This window comes from Microcaecilia unicolor, unplaced genomic scaffold, assembly GCF_901765095.1.
Source record: "Microcaecilia unicolor unplaced genomic scaffold, aMicUni1.1, whole genome shotgun sequence".
Classification (NCBI taxonomy): domain Eukaryota; kingdom Metazoa; phylum Chordata; class Amphibia; order Gymnophiona; family Siphonopidae; genus Microcaecilia; species Microcaecilia unicolor.
Window position 1 is genome coordinate 62,209 of NW_021963242.1, and position 20,109 is coordinate 82,317.

Below are 20,109 nucleotides of genomic sequence, written 5' to 3' on the forward strand. Positions count from 1 at the left end.
AACCACCGCTGGAACGAGAGAAGAATATTCCTGCTGTGGGTATGTGCAAAAATAGACCGGGGGGGGGGGGGGGGGCAGAAATTTTTAAATGCCTAATGCCAGTACTGGAGAGTGCCAGAGGCCTGCGCACTGTTCCCGTTAAGCTGAGTGTTGCATTGCTACCAGTAGGGGGAGGGGGTGTGGTTGTGCTTCAATATTGTGTTTTCAATCACTAGGGACTGGCAGTTTCCCTGGACTCCTGCAGAACTTGTCTGTCCCTCACTATTGCAAATGCGATAGTGAACAGCGACCCCCCCCCCCCCCCCACCACACCACTGGCAGGTCTGTAGATGAAGGTCACCTGCTCAGCTTAAAGGGAACTGTGGTTCTGCAACAGATGGCATGCAGTAATCTTTAGTAATCCCCTTGATCTCCTTAGTGTCTTCACTCTAGTTATTACTTCAGATTTGATTATGTTGTTATGACCACTGTTGCCAAGTGGTTTCCAGGAAAGGTCTCCACTCTGAAACTCAGTTACTACTTAATGTTCCCTCAGTATCTCAGATGGAAAATAAATGTGTGCATACTTTATTACTCTGCTATCAGTCGGAAAGAATTTGGAATTCCTTGTCAAATGTGATTAGATCAGAATTGAGTTATATAAGATTCAGGAAGAAGTTGTGAGCCTATTTATTAACTCCTTACTTAAACGACTGAATTTTGAGGGAGCTTTAATTCTGCAGTTTCTGAGTTTGAGTCGACTGGTTGTTCTCGTTGTAATCCACCACACTGAACCTAGAATGTAACTGTGGAATATTAATGATATAGTTGCAATTTCAGAAGTCAACTGGACAGATTTTGTAGGGATGTGCACAGGGATGTGTTTTTGGAATTTTCAGAATTTTCCCCAGTTGTCAGGGGTGGGGGGTGGGGAGGCAATTCAGTTTAATAAAAAAAACTTGTAATGCTTATTAAAACTTTTTGATATATGCATATTGATTGTGTTTGGTTTTATTCTTACGTTAATGTGTGTAAAATTGATTTTGTATGCGCTTGTTTTAAGACACACTAACAAAAACAGAATGTGTACTAATGCACATCCCTAAAATCTTTGAATCAATATTTATATTCTTGATATCATTTTTTAATGTAGGGATTTAGCCTTTAACTATGATCCTCCTAATATAGAACCCATACTGAGTCAGACCAAGGCCCATCAGGTCCAAAATCCAGTTTCCAGCAGTTGCAGGCCTTGGGTCAGAAGTACCTGGCAGATCCCAGATCTTATTTCTCATAGCCTAAACCGGTGATGGCGAACCTATGGCACGCGTGCCAGAGAGGGCACGCAGAGCCCTCTCCCTTGGCACGCGCGCCGTCGCTGGTCCACCCACGCTCTCTCCCTCTGAACACCAGTTCGCTGCCTCCCGCCCTCCCTCCAACCCAACAAGCATCAGGCTGCCCGCCCATCCTCCCTCCCTCCCAGCACCAGGAACCCCCCCCCCTCCTCCTGTGAAATTTAAAAAGCGTACCGGCCTCCTCGGGATTAAGGCAGCGTGCAGCGGCAGCGAAGCGCATGTTCTTCAATCGGCGCGCCTTTGGCCTTCCCTTCTGTCTCTCAAGCTCTGGTCCCGCCCCTCAGGCGGGACCAGAGCTTGAGAGACAGAAAGGCCAAAGGCGCGCCGAGCAAAGAACACGCGCTTCGCTGCCACTGCACACTGCCTTAACCCCGAGGACGGTACGCTTTTTAAATTTCACAGGAAGAGGGGGGTTCCTGGTGCTGGGAGGGAGGGCTGCCTGGTGCTGGGAGGGAGGGCAGGGGGAGAGGAGGGTGGCTGGACATGGGTGGCTGGAGGGGAGAGGAGGGTTGCTGGACATGGATGGAGGGCAAGAAATGAAGAAGAAAGGAGGAAAGTAAAGAAATAAATGGAAAGGAAGCCCTGGAAATGGAGTTAAGAGAGCAGATAGCAGCAGAATCAGAGACTGGACCAATATGGATAGAAAAACAAAATCACCAAACAACAAAGGTAGAAAAAAATTGTTCCTGGTTACTGCCGGGAGACCCTATCGCTAACTCAATGGGTGGTGATAAGTGCTCCCCTTGAAATGGGTGCGAACTTACCACATGGCCATTTCTTTTTTTCCACCTTTTACTCGCTGAGATAATAGGGGACTCTGGGAGTGGCAAAAACATGAGCTGCCACTGTCGCAGGACCCCCTCTACTGCAGCTTAGTAAAACAGCCCCTAAGTGACTGTTGACTTTCCCCTGTATTCTAGTTAAAGTTAGCAACAGTCAGGGCTTTTTTTTAGGGGGTACTTGGGAGTACTGAGTACCGGCACCTTTTCCATTGTCTGCTAAAATTGACCCATGGTCTCCAAGTTTTAATGAAAGAGCTCAGGCTCTACTCAATAATTCTGCCTTATCATAGGTTCTGTTACTGTTTGCAGGGGGCCTGGCTATTGTGGGGGTCGGTCCCTCAGTGATCACTCGCACCCCTGAAGGGTGGCCTGCCATTTGAGTACCGCTCCCCCCGTTTTCTATTTCTGTTGATGGCTCTCTCATTCTCCCTGTCTCCTCAGCTCGAAACCTTGGGGTCATCTTTGACTCTTCTCTCTCCTTCTCTGCTTATATCCAGCAGATTACCAAGACCTGTTGTTTCTTTCTTTACAACATCCGTAAAATCCGCCCCTTTCTTTCCGAGCACTCTACCAAAACCCTCATCCACACCCTTGTCACCTCTCGTTTAGACTACTGCAATCTGCTTCTTGCTGGCCTCCCACTTAGTCACCTCTCCCCTCTCCAGTCAGTTCAAAACTCTGCTGCCCGTTTCGTCTTCCGCCAGGGTCGCTTTACTCATACTACCCCTCTCCTCAAGACCCTTCACTGGCTCCCTATCCGTTTTCGCATCCTGTTCAAACTTCTTCTACTAACCTATAAATGTACTCACTCTGCTGCTCCCCAGTATCTCTCCACACTCGTCCTTCCCTACACCCCTTCCCGTGCACTCCGCTTCATAGATAAATCCTTCTTATCTGTTCCCTTCTCCACTACTGCCAACTCCAGACTTCGCGCCTTCTGTCTCGCTGCACCCTATGCCTGGAATAAACTTTCTGAGCCCCTACGTCTTGCCCCATCCTTGGCCACCTTTAAATCTAGACTGAAAGCCCACCTCTTTAACATTGCTTTTGACTCGTAACCACTTGTAACCACTCGCCTCCACCTACCCTCCTCTCTTCCTTCCCCTTCACATTAATTGATTTGATTTGCTTACTTTATTTATTTTTTTGTCTATTAGATTGTAAGCTCTTTGAGCAGGGACTGTCTTTCTTCTATGTTTGTGCAGCGCTGCGTACGCCTTGTAGCGCTATAGAAATGCTAAATAGTAGTAGTAGTAGTAGCACCTTTTTCACTAGAAATTATGCACAGGCAGCAGTTGTCCCAGTCATCCCTCTCTAAAAGGGAGGGTCCATCCTATGTAAATAGGCTCCCCCTTATCCAGAAGGTGGCCCATATTCTAGCAAATTTACATGGGAGAAGGGTTTCGATATCTAGAAAAAAAAAAGTGTGCTGCAGGATAGAAACAGCATCTCTCCTGTCCAAATTAGAATTCATCTTGCTTAAAATAAATACCCTTCTTTAGTTCAACAAAAAGGAAATTGTGGAGTACTAGATAGACTATTTAAAGAGAAAAAGATTTGCTCTGCCAAGCTGACAGAATCTAACTTCAATCCTATAAAATTCTCTCTGGATCCAAAAGAATAATTACTTTTTGTGTGGGAAAGACAAACTGAATCTGGAGTCTGTAAAGTATAAATGTTAAGACACAGAAAGACACTGTGAATCACTTTGAAATACACAATGAAAGGCAGTGTATCAAATACTTAAACTAAACTCAACCAAACATGGGTTTGTGATTTGTTAAATATAGATTTTTCTTTATTCCTTTGAACATGATCTAAGGCTTTCAGATTCTGACCTGCTGGCTATGCTGAACGAAAGAGAGGCGGTCTCAAAGCATTTTACAATCTCTGGTTTCTCATGTGATGAAGCACGGAGCAAAAACTGTGATGCCCTAATTACTTGGCATCTGTCTAATTTCTGTTTTAGAAATAATTGCATCGTCTTTACAGTAAAACATACTTTTATGTGAGTTAACAAATGTAAATGATGTTTTGGCTGAAAAAAAAGTGACTTAGAAGAATGAAAGTAAGAAGCAACATAGAGAATGGGAAAGTCCCACCTAATCAGGATGCAATCAGATATGTACATAAGTACATAATTTATTTATTTAGATTTTGCTCACACCTTTTTCAGTAGTAGCTCAGGTAATCTGGATATTTCTCTATCCCAGGAGGGCTCACAATCTAAGTTTGTACCTGAGGCAATGGAGGGGTAGGTGACTTGCCCAAGAGCACAAGGAGCAGTGGTGGGATTTGAACTGGCCACCTCTGGATTGCAAAACCGGTGCGCTAACCACTAGGCCACGCCTCCATGCCTCAGAGTTTAGACACTCCTATACTGATTTTGAGTGGCAAAAGGTACATATAAATGCTTGCACTTATACTGTACATGGAAGCGGATGAAAGATACTGTTCGTTTTGTTGATGACTGTGTAAAATCCCTGCTCCCAATATACATGACAACATCCTTATATGCATTTTACAAAAGGGTCCACATAGCTTTTTTGAAAATACCAAAGAAATGTGAATGTCCTGACCTGGACATCCCATTGCAAACTGGGGCTTCATTAATCCAAATCCTATGGGATGCAACATAAGAGTTAAATATATAAATAAAAGGAAAAATAGAGAGGAAGCATATACCTTGACGTAATCAGCAATGCATGAAAAGTAAGTTTTTTCAGAGGAAAGAATATTCTAGAACAGGATGTCATGGTATGAGGCTCCAAGGAGCAGACTCAGGAGCAACATCAGGAAATATTTACTTCACTGAAGGAGGAGTAGATGAATGACATGGAGGGGCATTTTCGAAAGAAACGTCTAAGTTGGAATTTGGACGTCTTTGTAAAATGTCCAAATTCAGAGGCGGGGAGAAGGTCATTTTCGAAAAAAGATGGACGCTCGTCTTTGGTTTTAAAAATACCATGGACATCCCTGGATTTAGATGTCCCTAGATTTGGACGTCTTTGATTTTGAGCGATTTTCGAAACCAAAGAAGTCCAAGTCTAAAACGTTCAAATGCGAGCCATTTAGACGTGGGAGGAGCCAGCATTTGTAGTACACCGGTCCCCTTGACATGCCAGGACAGCAATCAGGCACCCTAGGGGGCACTGCTGTGGACTACGTAAAATACTCCCAGGTACATAGCTCCCTTACCTTGTGTGCTGAGCCCCCCAAAACCCACTACCCCCAACTGTACACCACTACCATAGCCCTTACGGGTGAAGGGAGGCACCTATATGTGGGTACAGATGGTTTGTGGTGGGTTTTGGAGGACTCACTGTTTCCTCCACAGATGTAACAGATAGGGTGTATGGGCCTGGGTCCACCTGTCTGAAGTGCACTGCACCCACTAAAACTGCTCCTGGGACCTGCATGCGCTGTCATAGACCTGAGAATGACATCTGAAGCTGGCATAGAGGCTGGAAAGTAATATTTTAATGATGTTTTTTGAGGGTGAGAGGGTGTTAGTGAGCACTGGGGGAGTAACGGGAGGTCATCCCCGATTCCCTCCAGTGGTCATCTGGTCATTTGGGGCACCTTTTTGTGCCTTATTCGAAATAAAAACAGGTCCAGGTGAAAACGTCCAAATTTTAGTCATGGACGTCTTTGCTTTTTTTCCACTATGGCTCAAAGACGTCCAAGTCTTAGGAACGCTCAAGTCCCGCCTCCACCACGCCTCCGACACGCCCCCTTGAGATTTGGACGTCCTTGCGACGGACTTCCGATAGAGACGTCCAAAATCGGGTTTCGATTATACCGATTCGGACGTCTCTGAGAGATGGACGTCCAAGTGCCGATTTATGTCAAAAGATTGACGTACGTCTCTTTCGAAAATGAGCCTGACAATCTCTCAGGGGGAAGAAGACAGAAATGGGCATAATTCAAGACAATGGTGGGATAAGCAGACGATTCCATGCTGTTGAAGCAGCGAGCAGCGTGGTCTACAGCACTGCAGCAAGAATGAAATCAGATGGAATGGATGACTTTTAAGTTATCTGCAGACATGCTGCAGGTTTCTGTGTTTCATGTAAGTGGGCTTTAACAAAGCTGTAAGAAATTTATGGCTGAGAAAATCAGGAAAGATTGATTTTGCTGGCTTCTGTCTATTAGATTATGTTTGAATAAGTGTGTGTATTAGCTGGTGTATTTGCTGCAGTACAAATGGGGACTTGTCAGGGTTCCTCAGAGTGACTTAGAACGTAATATATTGTAACTTTAGTAATCAGATGTTTGGAAGTGGTACAATTCGGCCGGTTGATTGAGCTGTAGATAGTTAATCGCGCATCGTGCTTTTTTTTTTTTGTCAGCGGAAGAAACATGTACTACACTGTGTTCATCTATTGCAACAACAACAACAATAATGAAGCAATAATACAATCATTTTTCAAGTGATCAGACACTGTAAAGGGTTATCTTGTCTATTAAGCTGTTTTTAAAGACCTCGCAAGTAGGTATGATAATGTACAGGTAAACGTTTTATTTGAAGAAAGGAATTAAGTTCTACTGGAAGAGTAGGCAACACGTCCTTGTAGGTTCCCAAAATCAAGCTTTCAGGCAATGCACAATGAATATTCATAGGCTGTATTTGTATATACCAGGGGCGTATCTGCGTGGGGCCACAGGGGCCTGGGCCCCCGCAGATTTCGCCCTGGACCCCCCTACCGCCGTCAACCCTCCCCCGCTGCCATTGTTTACCTTTGCTGGCAGGGGACCCCAACCCCCGCCAGCAAAGGTAAGCAACGGCAGCAGGGAGGGTTGGCGGCGGGGGGAGGAGGGTGAAGAGTCGTTGGTGGGGGGATCTGGCACTGGCGGTGGCGGGGGGGGGGTGGTCGTTGGGGGGGGGGGGTAAAATGTGCCCCCTCCCACTTGCTTTGGCCCCCCCTACCGCCGGAGTCCAGATACGCCCCTGGTATATACATAATTTAAGGCCAAACATGCATACTCTTGAGGTGTGATATGTACAAAAGAAGTATGACTAGTAACTAGTGTAACTAGTTTATTCATTCTCTTTTCCTTTTTTTAGGTCCATAACAAGCTCCAATAAAGTTTCTGACCTGATACATTTGGAAACAAAGACTGTGGATGGACGTAAGTCGCAATATTATCATACATCCATCTTGGGGTTTCACTGCAGTGAGCATCGTTATTCTGTTTAGGATGTGGTTTTTTTGTTGTTGTGGATTTAGTACATTGACATTATTTCAGCTTCTAACAGAGTTCAGATAAAAGATTAGTCCAGGATTAGCAGCGCCATTTAAAGTAATTCACTTTGTGTGCAAGGGGTTGTGACTAATCGCTGACCTGTTTTAGAAACTGAGTGCTTTTAGTCTGTTTTCAGAAGTAATTTGGTTTGTTCAGTGTTTAAGAAACACTGACATTCAGGTTCCTTCTGCTTTATTTTGTGTGTACTGAAGCTTAGAAATGTATGCTGAGGGGCTTCATCAATATGCAGCTCCTTTGCATGCCTGGCTTTTAATCTTGAATAATATTTTGAGTGAGTGTATGTGTGCGAAAGAAATACATACATCGTGTTCAATAGTGAGCTCAGCTGATGCTGATAAAATTAATGGAATGCCAATCAACTTCTCTGCTGATGGTACAGTCACCTTCTTCTTGCTGCATTGAGAAATATTGGTCAAGTAACGTAGGATGGAAGTTATCAGTACAAAAAAGTAGGGTGGATCAAAAAATCTCATCAGTCGAAGGTCAGTAGAAGCAACTTTATTCTGCACCACATGTGTATATGACTCGACACGGTGCTGTGTTTCAACAGAACAACCGTCTGCTTCAGGGGTGAAACACTTACAATTGGAAATCACAAAGTATGGCATAAGTACATAAGTATTGCCATACTGGGAAAGACCACGGTTCCATTAAGCCCAGCATCCTGTTTCCAACAGTGGCCAATCCAGGTCACAAATACCTGGCAAGATCCCAAAAAAGTACAAAACATTTTATTCTGCTTATCCCAGAAATAGTATATTTTCCTCAAGTCCATTTAATAATGGTCTATGGACTTTTCCTTTAGGAAGCCGTCCAAACCTTTTTTAAACTCTGCTAAGCTAACCGCCTTTACCACATTCTCTGGCATCCATCGAGTTTTCACTGATTCACAGCGGTTTTATGAATATGTCACTCTGTATCCAAACTTTGTGATTTCTAATTGTAAGTGTTCGACCCCTGAAGAAGATGGTTGTTCCGTCGAAACACGGACCTGTGCCGGGTCCTATACACATGCGGTGCTGAATAAAGTTGCTTCTACTGACCCTCGGTTGATGAGATTTCTTGGTCCACCCCTACTTTTTTGTATTGGTGTTTGGACTATACGTGTGTGTGCGGGGGGTTCTTACCTTCACATTTTGGTGCTGTTTTCGTGTACTTTGGAGGGAAGTTATCAAAGCAGGTGACCGATAAGATGGGTTATTTTACTACAACTCATGCCATTTTATGCAGTGATACCTAGTTACTAACAACTGGGGTTAACAGTAATATAACATGTCTTAACAGTAGCCCATGTTGATAACTTTTCCCCTTAAGTAAAGAAACGTCTCTAGAAATCAAAATCACTTCTATATGTAATACAAGTGAGCCAAGTATAGGGCAATCAAGCCATCAAGTTCATGTATTACTATAATTTATTCTTCCAATTTCTTACTCAAGAACTTTCATGTATTACCATAATTTATTCTTCCTTAACATATATATGCACATGATTTATATCTATACAATGATCTGTTCACGTACGTTATGTTACATGTATGTTACCATGTATGTATGCAACTTAACACATTACCATTTGTAATTCTGTTACCCGGAAATGGCAACCGCCATTACGGCAAATGTAAGCTACATTGAGCCTTCAAATTGTTGGGAAAATGTGGGATACAAATGTTGGTTCTTAGGCATTGGTGGAATGAGACCATTATGAAATCACAATCAGCACTCTGGTCACCAGAGACAAACCATCCGATATAAAAAAAAAAAAACTGCCGCTAAGACAACCCTTATTCAGCACCAAATAGCCAGCTATCCGTCACTGAATATCACCGATTGGCAGCTTAAAGATAGATGGTTATACTGTGTGATATAACTGGCTAGCCGCTGGTTTTTAAAGGCACACCGGCCAACTTTGGCGGCCATATTTGGCTACCAAAATAGGTAGAATAAGTTTGGCCAGTCTGACTTTAACCAGCCAGCACTGAATATCAGCTTGGCCAGTTAAAGTCAGACCGGTCAAAGTTAAAACCAGATTCAATGCCGATCACCAGAAACAGCCCAGCATTGAATATCCGGTTATCTGCCACAGTCTGAATATCAAGCAGTAAAACTCTTCACACTAAGGGGGGGGGGGGAATGACATGTTATTTTACCACTAACTCATGCTAATTTAGCACCGGGGGGGGGGGGGGGGGGGGGGGGGGGAAGGGTCTGTCGGATGGTCAGATAAGCAAAGGTTGGACAATTGAGACTGTACTGCACTTAATTTCTAATTGCCTACTACTCATGCCCCCTGTATGGTACACAGCATTCTTATTGCATGAAGGGAAGACTATTTAAGTCGTTCCTTGCCCCTTCTTTTACATGTTGTAGCTGCTGTTAAAGCATCACTACCCCTCGCATTCTTGATCAACATTTTTTTATTTATTTTATTGCATTTGTATCCCACATTTTCCCACCTATTTGCGGGTTCAGTGTGGCTTACAATACATTGTAATGATGGAAGTACTATGGTTACATTTTGAGGAGTTAAGTTAGAACAAGGTCCAGGTATCGTTAAGGGGAGTAAAACAATGGAGAAAGACGATTGAACACTAGAAGAACAACGGATACTGGTAGGGCAACAGAACATTAGCAGGAGAACTTTCGGGCTTAATGTTTTTTACCTGTAAAATTTAGGTTTAAGTTTGTTGAAGTTACAGGGGATAGTAGTACTGAGGAGAATGTATTGCTGCATTGTTTACAGTGTGTGTGGACTTCATGTGTTTTGATCTTTTCGATAGACTTTTTCAAAGAGATGAGTCTTTAATAGTTTACGGAAGTCGGTTAATTCATAGTTCGTTTTCAGATTTCGTGGTAGTTTATTCCAGAATTGCGTGCTCATATAAGAGAAGGTTGATGCGTGCAGCATTTTGTATTTTATGCCTTTGCAATTAGGGAAGTGGAGGTTGAGGAAAGTTCAGGATGATCTTTTAGCGTTTCTGGGTGGTAGGTCTATTAAGTCAGACATGTAGGCTGGGGCTTCACCGTGAATGATTTTGTGGACTAGTGTGCATACTTTAAAAGTATTGCATTCCTTGATTGGCAGCCAGTGTAACTTCTCTCGTAGGGGTTTCGCACTTTCGTATTTTGGTTTCCCGAAGATGAGTCTGGCTGCTGTGTTCTGGGCTGTTTGAAGTTTCCTCAGTGTTTGTTCTTTACAACCTGCGTATAGTGAGTTGCAATAGTCCAGATGGCTGAGTACGAGTGATTGCACTAGGCTGCGGAAGACGGATCTTGGGAAGAATGGTCTTATTCTTTTCAATTTCCACATGCAGTAGAACATCTTTTTGGTTGTGTTGTTTGCGTGAGTTTCAGGTGTTAGGTGGTGGTCAATGGTGACTCCAAGGATTTTTAAAGTTTCTGAGAACATATGACCCTTAAACCGTATGACCCATCCCACTGAAGTCCGGGTTAGCCGCTGTCCTTGAGTTCTGTTTATCCCATTTGCTTCCACTAGCCGTAGAAGCTGATTACTATAAAATTGTGCTTTATTAGAATGTACCACAGAAAAAACATTCACACACGGTTAAGCACAAGACCAAATGAGGTCATAGGCAGGAGCAAATGGAGATCACATTTCAATCACAAAGGATATTCAGGTAGGCCTAAGAAGCCTATGGGAAGGGGTCTGCAGGGAGGAAAGGATTGTCTGCTCTTGCGGAGGCGTACATGCAATGAGGTTTGTCTGCCCTTTGGGGAGGGATTTGAAGGGGGGGGGCTGAAATGACATTGCACCTGTGACGACAAAAGGAAGCAAACTCCCGAAGAAATTGAAAATGACCTTAAACAACACAGGTAATGAAATAAAGCAATAATCTTCCGACTACCCATCCCTAAATGGTAGCTCCCCAAAAGATGCAGAGATTACCCTTCAAACAATCATGGAGAAAATATTATCTTTGAAAGGTCTTTTAAAAGAAAAAGTGACAGCTCTTACTGAATTACGATAAGAAATTGGAGATATTGGGGGGAGGGGTGGCCAAGATGGCGGCATGCTGAGCGTTTGCGTTGGAGCTCCTCATTTTTCTGCTGGGATTAGAGATTTTCCTTTACTCTTATGCCTCATACTAAGCGTAAGGGGACAGTTAAAGTAGCATCCTCGGCTACTAGAACGTCCTCTCCTGTTCAGCAGTCTATTGTGAGGTATGCCACGCAACCACCTACCTCATTACCCGGGAGGGGCCCTGCTGTCTCTGTAGGTGAGGATTCCCTACTGGACCTGGGACTTGAAGTTACTCTCTCCCCTCCGGATCTTCAACCACCGCCGAATCCCGAGGCACGCCCCACTTGGCGAGATCAGCATGACCCGGAAGAGGTCGATGCGGCGGTCTCGATTCGAGGAACAGGAGCGGCGCAGGCTGAGGGAGGCCCGATGTCGAGGGCTGAACATCAAGCCCGGACTTCGGGGGATAATTCGGCAGTGACCCTGGAGAGCATTTTGACTGCACTCCAGAGAGTGGAAATAACGGTGGCCACTTCAGCAAAAGAAATTAAAGATCTTGTAAGTACTGTGGCGACTTTATCCCAAACATTTACTACAGCGCAGCAAGAAACTAAGGAGCAATTGGATGGCTTAAAGCAAGATGTTATTAAACTAAACGAAGTTTCTGTATCATTAATAAAAGATAATTCATCTACACTACGTAGATTAGAACAAGTTGAAAATTTTAATCGGAGATTAAATTTGAGACTCTTGAATTTCCCGAAAGAATTGGGGACAAATCCCACTGATGCCTTTAAACTATATTTGATGGAAGTATTGAGCTTTTCTTCGGAAACCATTCCACCACTTAATAAAGCATACTATATTCCTCACAAGAAACCATCTATAACTTCTCTTCTGGCCAATCCAAGGGAAAATCAAGAGGACTCTTTAAACATTACTGATATACTAGAGACAACACTAAATGTGAACTCTGAAAGATTAACATTAATAGTGTCGTTTATATTTCAGCAGGACTTGGATGCTGTGCTACGTTTATATTTTTAAAAAAATGCAAGCATTGTTCAGGGGTAAGAAAGTATGGATATACCCCGATATAACCAAACAAACTCAAGAAAGGAGAAAATTGTTCTTATCATTGAGAACAGAGGTTGTATCTTTAGGGGCCTCCTTTTACCTCAACTACCCCTGTAAATGCGCTGTAAAATACCTAGGTTTAAAGTATATTTTCCACCAACCAGAACAATTGAAGGCATTTATAAGTGCAAAGAAATTGGCCAGCCGTTAATCCCTTGAAGATAATGAAAATGACTGAGTTAGGTTGCATGCTATGCATATTTTGTTATTTAATTACCTGGAAATAATGGTTTATAACCCTACCCCCCCACTTTTTGTGGTCTAAAGAAGATTTAAGAATTTTCCTCTTCTGTTAAATTTCCTCCCCTTTTAGGAAGAAAATTTTGTTTTCCTTATTTTTTTTCATATCTGTATTACCTGTTCAAATTTAATGATTTGTTTAATTTGATTAAAACTATAAATAAATAAATAATAAAAAAAAAGAAATTGGAGATATTAGAAAACAACTCAGCAAAATGTAAATCAACACTGGCATACCTATGTATTTCTTTATTGATTTTAGTGCATTTGATATACCGCTAAGCCTACATATAGACATGAAATGGTTAACAATTAAAATTTAAACAGCACTCTCATATCAATATCAGCAGGCTATGAATTGCAGGCCAAGGCCTTAAATTTGGTATAGCACCATCCCTAAAGCAATAGCAGCTTTACAGAGATATCTTGAAGGTCAATAGAGCCCGCTGTAATAATCTTTGGATCTTGGAATTCGAGAAGGTGCAGAAGAAACTTTGGCCTTAAATTTTATTACCCTTTCAACATTGAGCGGGATCATCATTCTCCTACTTCAAGACCTGCAATATTGAGTAACTAAGACCCTTCATTATTAAAGTGATTTGCTATCCACAAGTTTTAGCCACTATACAGATAGACAAACATAAAACTCACCTCCAATTCAGAAAGTCCAAAATAAAGATATTCTCAGATTTAAACAAGATGACAATCCAGGGAGGAAAAAAAAAATCTTGGCTATGTGAGATCATTTACAGAAGTTAGGCACACAGTTTGAATTATTCGATCCTATTCGGATGCAAGTCACTTTAATACCAAGAATTTTAAGGATGCATATGCTTTACTGCAATGCTTTATTTATTTATATGTTACATTTGTATCCCACGTTTTCCCACCTATTTGTAGGCTCAATGTGGCTTACATAGTACCGGAGAGTCCTTTGCAGGCTCTGGTGTGAACAAATACAGGGTGATGTTGTGGTAAGATCAAGTTCATGTGGCACAGCCACCACATTAGGGAATCGGAGAACGGAAGAGTTGTGTTATGTCCATTACGTGCTTTAGTTTGGTTGTGTTGCAGAGATTAGGCATTTAAGTTGGATCGGTAGGGTAGGCCTTTTTAAACAGGTTGGTTTTTAGTGATTTCCGGAAGTTTAGGTGGCCGTACGTCGTTTTCAAGGCTTTTGGTAATGCTTTGGTAATATCTGGAAAAGTTTAAGGTTGTGCTGATATGGAGTCCATCTCTTCCTCCTGGACTAATTCAGATGATTAAAATGTGATTGGATTGTCATTTAAAGGTTAAAATGGATCAATACTGTTTGAATATAGTAATCCCAAATTTCATATGCTTTACAGCATATTCACAACTACTACTACTACTTATCATTTCTATAGCGCTACCAGATGTACGCAGCGCTGTACACTTGAACATGCTCGACAGACAGAAAGCTTTTTACTGTTTCTGTTCTTTCCGGAACATTTTCGTTCTTCTAAAAGCATATTAAAACATTCTCAAAGTGTCTTTCGTTATCTCCTATTTGTTCCAATGTCATTGAGTTCTAACTTTAATTTGGAAGATTAAAGGAAGAAATCCTGTCTTCTGGACTGGACGCTTGAGTACTTCCATAACAAATTGTCCACTAACATAGCATGGTTGCACTGAATCGTTCTTCCATGACGAACACATGTACGATGGCTACTGTATAATTATAGAATGAGTGGTTATTGTGGTGGGAATGATGTGAGATGGGAGGATGGCTAATTGGTACGTTTTATGTATGGTGAGTTAAATTGTCAGGGAAACTGGATTTGATTGCCACTGTGGTTCCTTATGACCCTGGGCAAGTCATTTAACCTTCCTTTGTCCCAGATACAAAACATAACCGTAGATGATGAGCCCAACAGGGGCAGAGAATGTACCTGTACATAATTGGGGCAAATACTTTTGGGCCCCACCGTTTGGGCATTTGTGCCTTCGGCACCTAATCACTACATCTCTTCTCAGGAAATCTCATCTACCCCAACTTGACATTTCGTCCTTTAGATTGTAAGCTCTTCTGAGCAGGGACTGTCCTTATTCGTTAATTTGTACAGCGCTGCGTAACCCTAGTAGCACTCTAGAAATGTTAAGTAGTAGTAGTAGTAGTAGTGGCACCCAAACGTCCTACTGGCAGTCTGAGAACGAAGCGTCTGATCCCTGCTCCTTGCCACATTACCACTTCCCTCTGTACCCTGGGCTCATCTCCCTCTTGTCAGCAGCTCATTGCAGAGCTGGTGCCTGCCCAGACTTCCTGTAGCACTGGTGGCAGCAGAACTCACATGCTACCATGGTCTGAGCATGTTACGACATATTTGAAGTGTTTACGGTGGTTGCCTGTTGCTTACCGTGTGAAGTTTAAACCGTTATTATTGATCAATTGAGCATTTTATCAAGATTGCTTTTTTTATTTAAAAAATGCTGTTCAGTGGTATGTTCTGTTCCATCCATTGTGATGACCACGGGGCATAGCCAGACCTCGGCGGGAGGGGGGGTCCAGAGCCCGAGGTGGGGGAGGCACAGTTTAGCCCGCTTCCCCCAGCCGCCGAACCCCCTCCCGCTACTTTCGACCCCTGCTGCCACCTGCCACTTTTTACTCCCCCTCCCGCCGTCGACCCTCCCACACCACTTTCGATTCCCCCTCCTGCCACCACCGCTGCCTGGTACCTTTTTGCTGGCGGGGGTCCCCAACCCCCACCAGCGAAGGTGGGGGAGGGTTGGCAGCTGGGGAGGGTCAGCAGTGGGGGGGGGGTGAAAATAGAGGGGGCCAGGGCTAAATCTGTGGGGGCCCATGCCCCCGTGGCCCCACCTAGCTACGCTCCTGTTGTGGTCTGCAATGAGTTGTGATCTTGCTGTGCTCCCTCTACAATAGTCGCACTGGGAACTAACAAAGAAAGGAGCTTTTTTAGTTTCTAGGCCACTTGAATGGAACAAATTGCCTTTACGACTAAAAAAAGACACCCAACTAGTAGCATTTAAGTAGCATTTAAGGGACTACTTATTGTGTCTGCCGAATGAGGACGTTTCTTTGTTTTACCTGCCTAGTTGTTTCTAGACTGCTGGTCTTTGTTGGCTGATTGCTGGTTGTATTTGAATAAGTTTTGTTATTTTTTTTGTTACATTTGTACCCCACGCTTTCCCACTCATGGCAGGCTCAATGCGGCTTACATGGGGCAATGGAGGGTTAAGTGACTTGCCCAGAGTCACAAGGAGCTGCCTGTGCCTGAAGTGGGAATTGAACTCAGTTCCCCAGGACCAAAGTCCACCACACTAACCACTAGGCGACTCCTCCACTAGCAACATTCCATGTAGAAGCCTGCACTTGCAGCCGCGCAGGCTTCTACATGGAATGTTGCTAGTGGAATTGCAACATTAACATTCCATGTAGAATCTCAAATAGTAGCAACAGAATCTCAATAGTAGCAACATTCCATCTAGAACCTCCAATAGTAGCAACATTCCATGTAGAATCTCCAATAGTATCTATTTTATTTTTGTTACATTTGTACCCCGCGCTTTCCCACTCAAGGCAGGCTCAATGCGGCTTACATGGGGCAATGGAGGGTTAAGTGACTTGCCCAGCATCACAAGGAGCTGCCTGTGCCTGAAGTGGGAATTGAACTCAGTTCCTCAGGACCAAAGTCCACCACCCTAACCATAACCACTAGGCCACTCCTCCACTGTTGCTACTATTTGAGATTCTACATGGAATGTTGCTATTCCACTAGCAACATTCCATGTAGAAGTCGGCCCTTGCAGATCACCAACATGGCCGCCCAGGCTTCTGCTTCTGTGAGTCTGACGTCCTGCACATACGTGCAGGACGTCAGACTCACAGAAACAGAAGCCTGCGCAGCCTTCTACATGGAACGTTGCTAGTGGAATAGCAACATTCCATGTAGAATCTCCAATAGTAGCAACATTCCATGTAGAATCTTCAATAGTATCTATTTTATTTTTGTTACATTTGTACCCTGTGCTTTCCCACTCATGGCAGGCTCAATGCAGCTTACATGGGGCAGTGGAGGGTTAAGTGACTTGCCCAGAGTCACAAGGAGCTGCCTGTACCTGAAGTGGGAATCAAACTCAGTTCCTCATGACCAAAGCCCACCACCCTAACCACTAGGCCACTCCTGCACTCTATGTGTATATTATATATGCAGTGATTTTTTTGTGCCGGTACACCCCCTTTAGCCTCCCCAAACAGTTGGGCCACCGACCACCTATGGGAAGTTGATACATCTAAGACAGGAAATAGTGGCATTACCCTGTTCTCATTTGTGTACCTGAAGCACACAAATGAGAACAGGGATGGCCAAGGGACCTAATACATTGGGATGCTGAAAATGCACTACAAAATGCTGATGCCTCTCTGGCAATTCTATTCCACATCTTCTCTTTGGAGATACAGAAAGTTAAGAGAGAGAGAGTATGATCGAGAGCAGATACAGACCATCTCCAGAAAAGTGGGAACAAGAAGGAGACAGACAATGTGAAGATGTGAAGCACCTGTTCACGCTTTCCAAAAATGCTAAGATTAGGGGGCATGCGATGAAGCTACAGCGTAGTAAATTTAAAACGAATCAGAGAAAATGTTTCTTCACTCAACGTGTAATTAGACTCCGCAATTCGTTGCCAGAGAATGTGGTAAAGGCGGTTAGCTTAGCGGAGTTAAAAAAAAGGTTTGGTCGGCTTCCTAAAGGAAAAGTCCATAGACCGCTATTAAATGGACTTGGGGGGAAATCTACTGTTTCTGGGATAAGCAGTATAAAATGTTTTGTACATATTTGGGATCTTGCCAGGTATTTGTGACCTGGATTGGCCACTGTTGGAAACAGGATGCTGGGCTCGATGGACCTTTGGTCTTTTCCAGTATGGCAATACTTATGTACTTGGGATTCTGAATGGAATCTTGCTATTCGTTGGGGTTCCAAATGGCATGTTGCTACACTTTGAAATTCTGCATGGAATCTTGCTATTCTTTAGAATTCTAGAATCTTGCTATTCTTTGGGGGTTCTACATGGAATGTTGCTTCTATTGGGTACTTGTGACCTGGATTGGCCACTGTTGGGAACAGGATGCTGGGCTCGATGGACCTTTGGTCTTTTCCAGTATGGCAATACTTATGTACTTGGGATTCTGAATGGAATCTTGCTATTCGTTGGGGTTCCAAATGGCATGTTGCTACACTTTGAAATTCTGCATGGAATCTTGCTATTCTTTAGAATTCTAGAATCTTGCTATTCTTTGGGGTTCTACATGGAATGTTGCTTCTATTGGGTACTTGTGACCTGGATTGGCCACTGTTGGGAACAGGATGCTGGGCTCGATGGACCTTTGGTCTTTTCCAGTATGGCAATACTTATGTACTTGGGATTCTGAATGGAATCTTGCTATTCGTTGGGGTTCCAAATGGCATGTTGCTACACTTTGAAATTCTGCATGGAATCTTGCTATTCTTTAGAATTCTAGAATCTTGCTATTCTTTGGGGTTCTACATGGAATGTTGCTTCTATTGGGTACTTATGACCTGGATTGGCCACTGTTGGGAACAGGATGCTGGGCTCGATGGACCTTTGGTCTTTTCCAGTATGGCAATACTTATGTACTTGGGATTCTGAATGGAATCTTGCTATTCGTTGGGGTTCCAAATGGCATGTTGCTACACTTTGAAATTCTGCATGGAATCTTGCTATTCTTTAGAATTCTAGAATCTTGCTATTCTTTGGGGTTCTACATGGAATGTTGCTTCTATTGGGTACTTATGACCTGGATTGGCCACTGTTGGGAACAGGATGCTGGGCTCGATGGACCTTTGGTCTTTCCCAGTATGGCAATACTTATGTACTAATGGCAGATATGTTAGTCTAACTTTGGTAGAGAGCAGCCCTAGGTAACAGCTACTAAATTGCATTGCTTTCTTTATTTGCTTCCAGTTTACACTCCTTCTAGCAATAGCTAGGAGCAATTTAAGTCAGAGCAGCAGTTTATTTTCATAAGAATGATTTTAAAAGCACAGCATAAATATTGACCTAAATAAAACAATAATCCCACATGAACTTCCATCACACGGTTATACCAACTCCAAAACAAACAAAATCCCAAACTATCTTTTTCAATTATTAATAAAGCAATTCATACCTTTTACAAATAATTTATAGCTCATACCTCAACGTATAAATGAAAAAAAAATAAAATAAGAACTCATAACAGAAATTTTGAAACCACAGAAAAGAAATAAAACTGTAAATATACATAACGGTAACCATCACTAGAAGGAGAGAAATAATGAAGTGAAATCTAATAGAACAACCATGTCTCGGTTATCCTCTGAAAGTAGAGTAAACTTCTCAACTGAGCTTCTCTTGAGAATGACGCTGAAGCATGTGAACGATATGAAAAAAAAGACAGTATCTTGAAACAAGCAAACTACAGAACCGTAGACAAGATTGTTTTAGAAAGAGAAGATCTTATCAGGCTAACAAGGGAGTTGTTTCATGAAGAAGAAAAAAAAAACTGAGAGATTAGAGAAGCAAGTGGATAATGCTTATCTGGACTTCAGTAAGACTGTCTGAGGCTGCTCCACATAGCTGATGAGTAGCCAGTACGGGAATAGTACTGAAAGCTGTTATTTAGGTGAGGAACGAATCGAGCAGAATTCAAAAAGCGGTGGTCAGCAGAGTCCATTCTGAGGAATTTGAAAGGGCCAAATCTGTAAGTGGTCACCTCCTTTTTGGGACCCTAATGTTGCACAGCGAGAGCCTATGATTCCATTACAGAACTTTCGTAACCCTGCATCAGTGCATCTTATATTTACATGTCTGTAATTACCCCAGCTATAGACCTGGGGTAACTGCGGGTATCAAAATATAGCAAGGGCATGAGGAGTGGCTTAGTGGTTAGGGTGGTGGACTCTGGTCCTGAGGAACTGAGTTCAATTCCCACTTCAGGCACAGGCAGCTCCTTGCGACTCTGGGCAAGTCATTTAACCCTCCATTGCCACATTGAGCCTGCCACAAGTGGGAAAGCGCAGGGTACAAATGTGACAATAAATAAATAACTTCCTGCATTCTGAAATTTGCCATGATTTTAATGCAGCGGTAGTTTTCATGCTTATTGACTACTATAAATGCTAAATAGTAGTAGTAGTAGTACTAATAAAAAAAGGCCCGTATCTGACACAAATGAAACGAGCGCTAGCAAGGTTTTCCTCGGAGTGTGTATGCTTGAGAGAGTATATGTGAGAGTGACTGTGTGTGTGTGAGAGAGAGTGAATGTGCGAGTGTATGTGTGTGAGAGAGAGAGAGTGAGTCTGGGTGTGAGTGTGTCTGTGAGAGA

At 43.0% G+C, this 20,109-nt stretch overlaps 1 protein-coding gene across 1 annotated transcript in view; it reads left to right on the forward strand.

The window, feature by feature from the left end:
- LOC115459102 (VPS10 domain-containing receptor SorCS1-like) overlaps window positions 1-20,109 on the forward strand; it is a gene marked incomplete at both ends in the record, with an annotated part of 299,388 nt that overhangs the window by 59,649 nt on the left and 219,630 nt on the right. Inside the window, 1 exon segment of the mRNA XM_030188967.1 lies at window positions 7,185-7,249. Within this exon segment, the coding sequence (XP_030044827.1) occupies window positions 7,185-7,249 (65 nt within the window).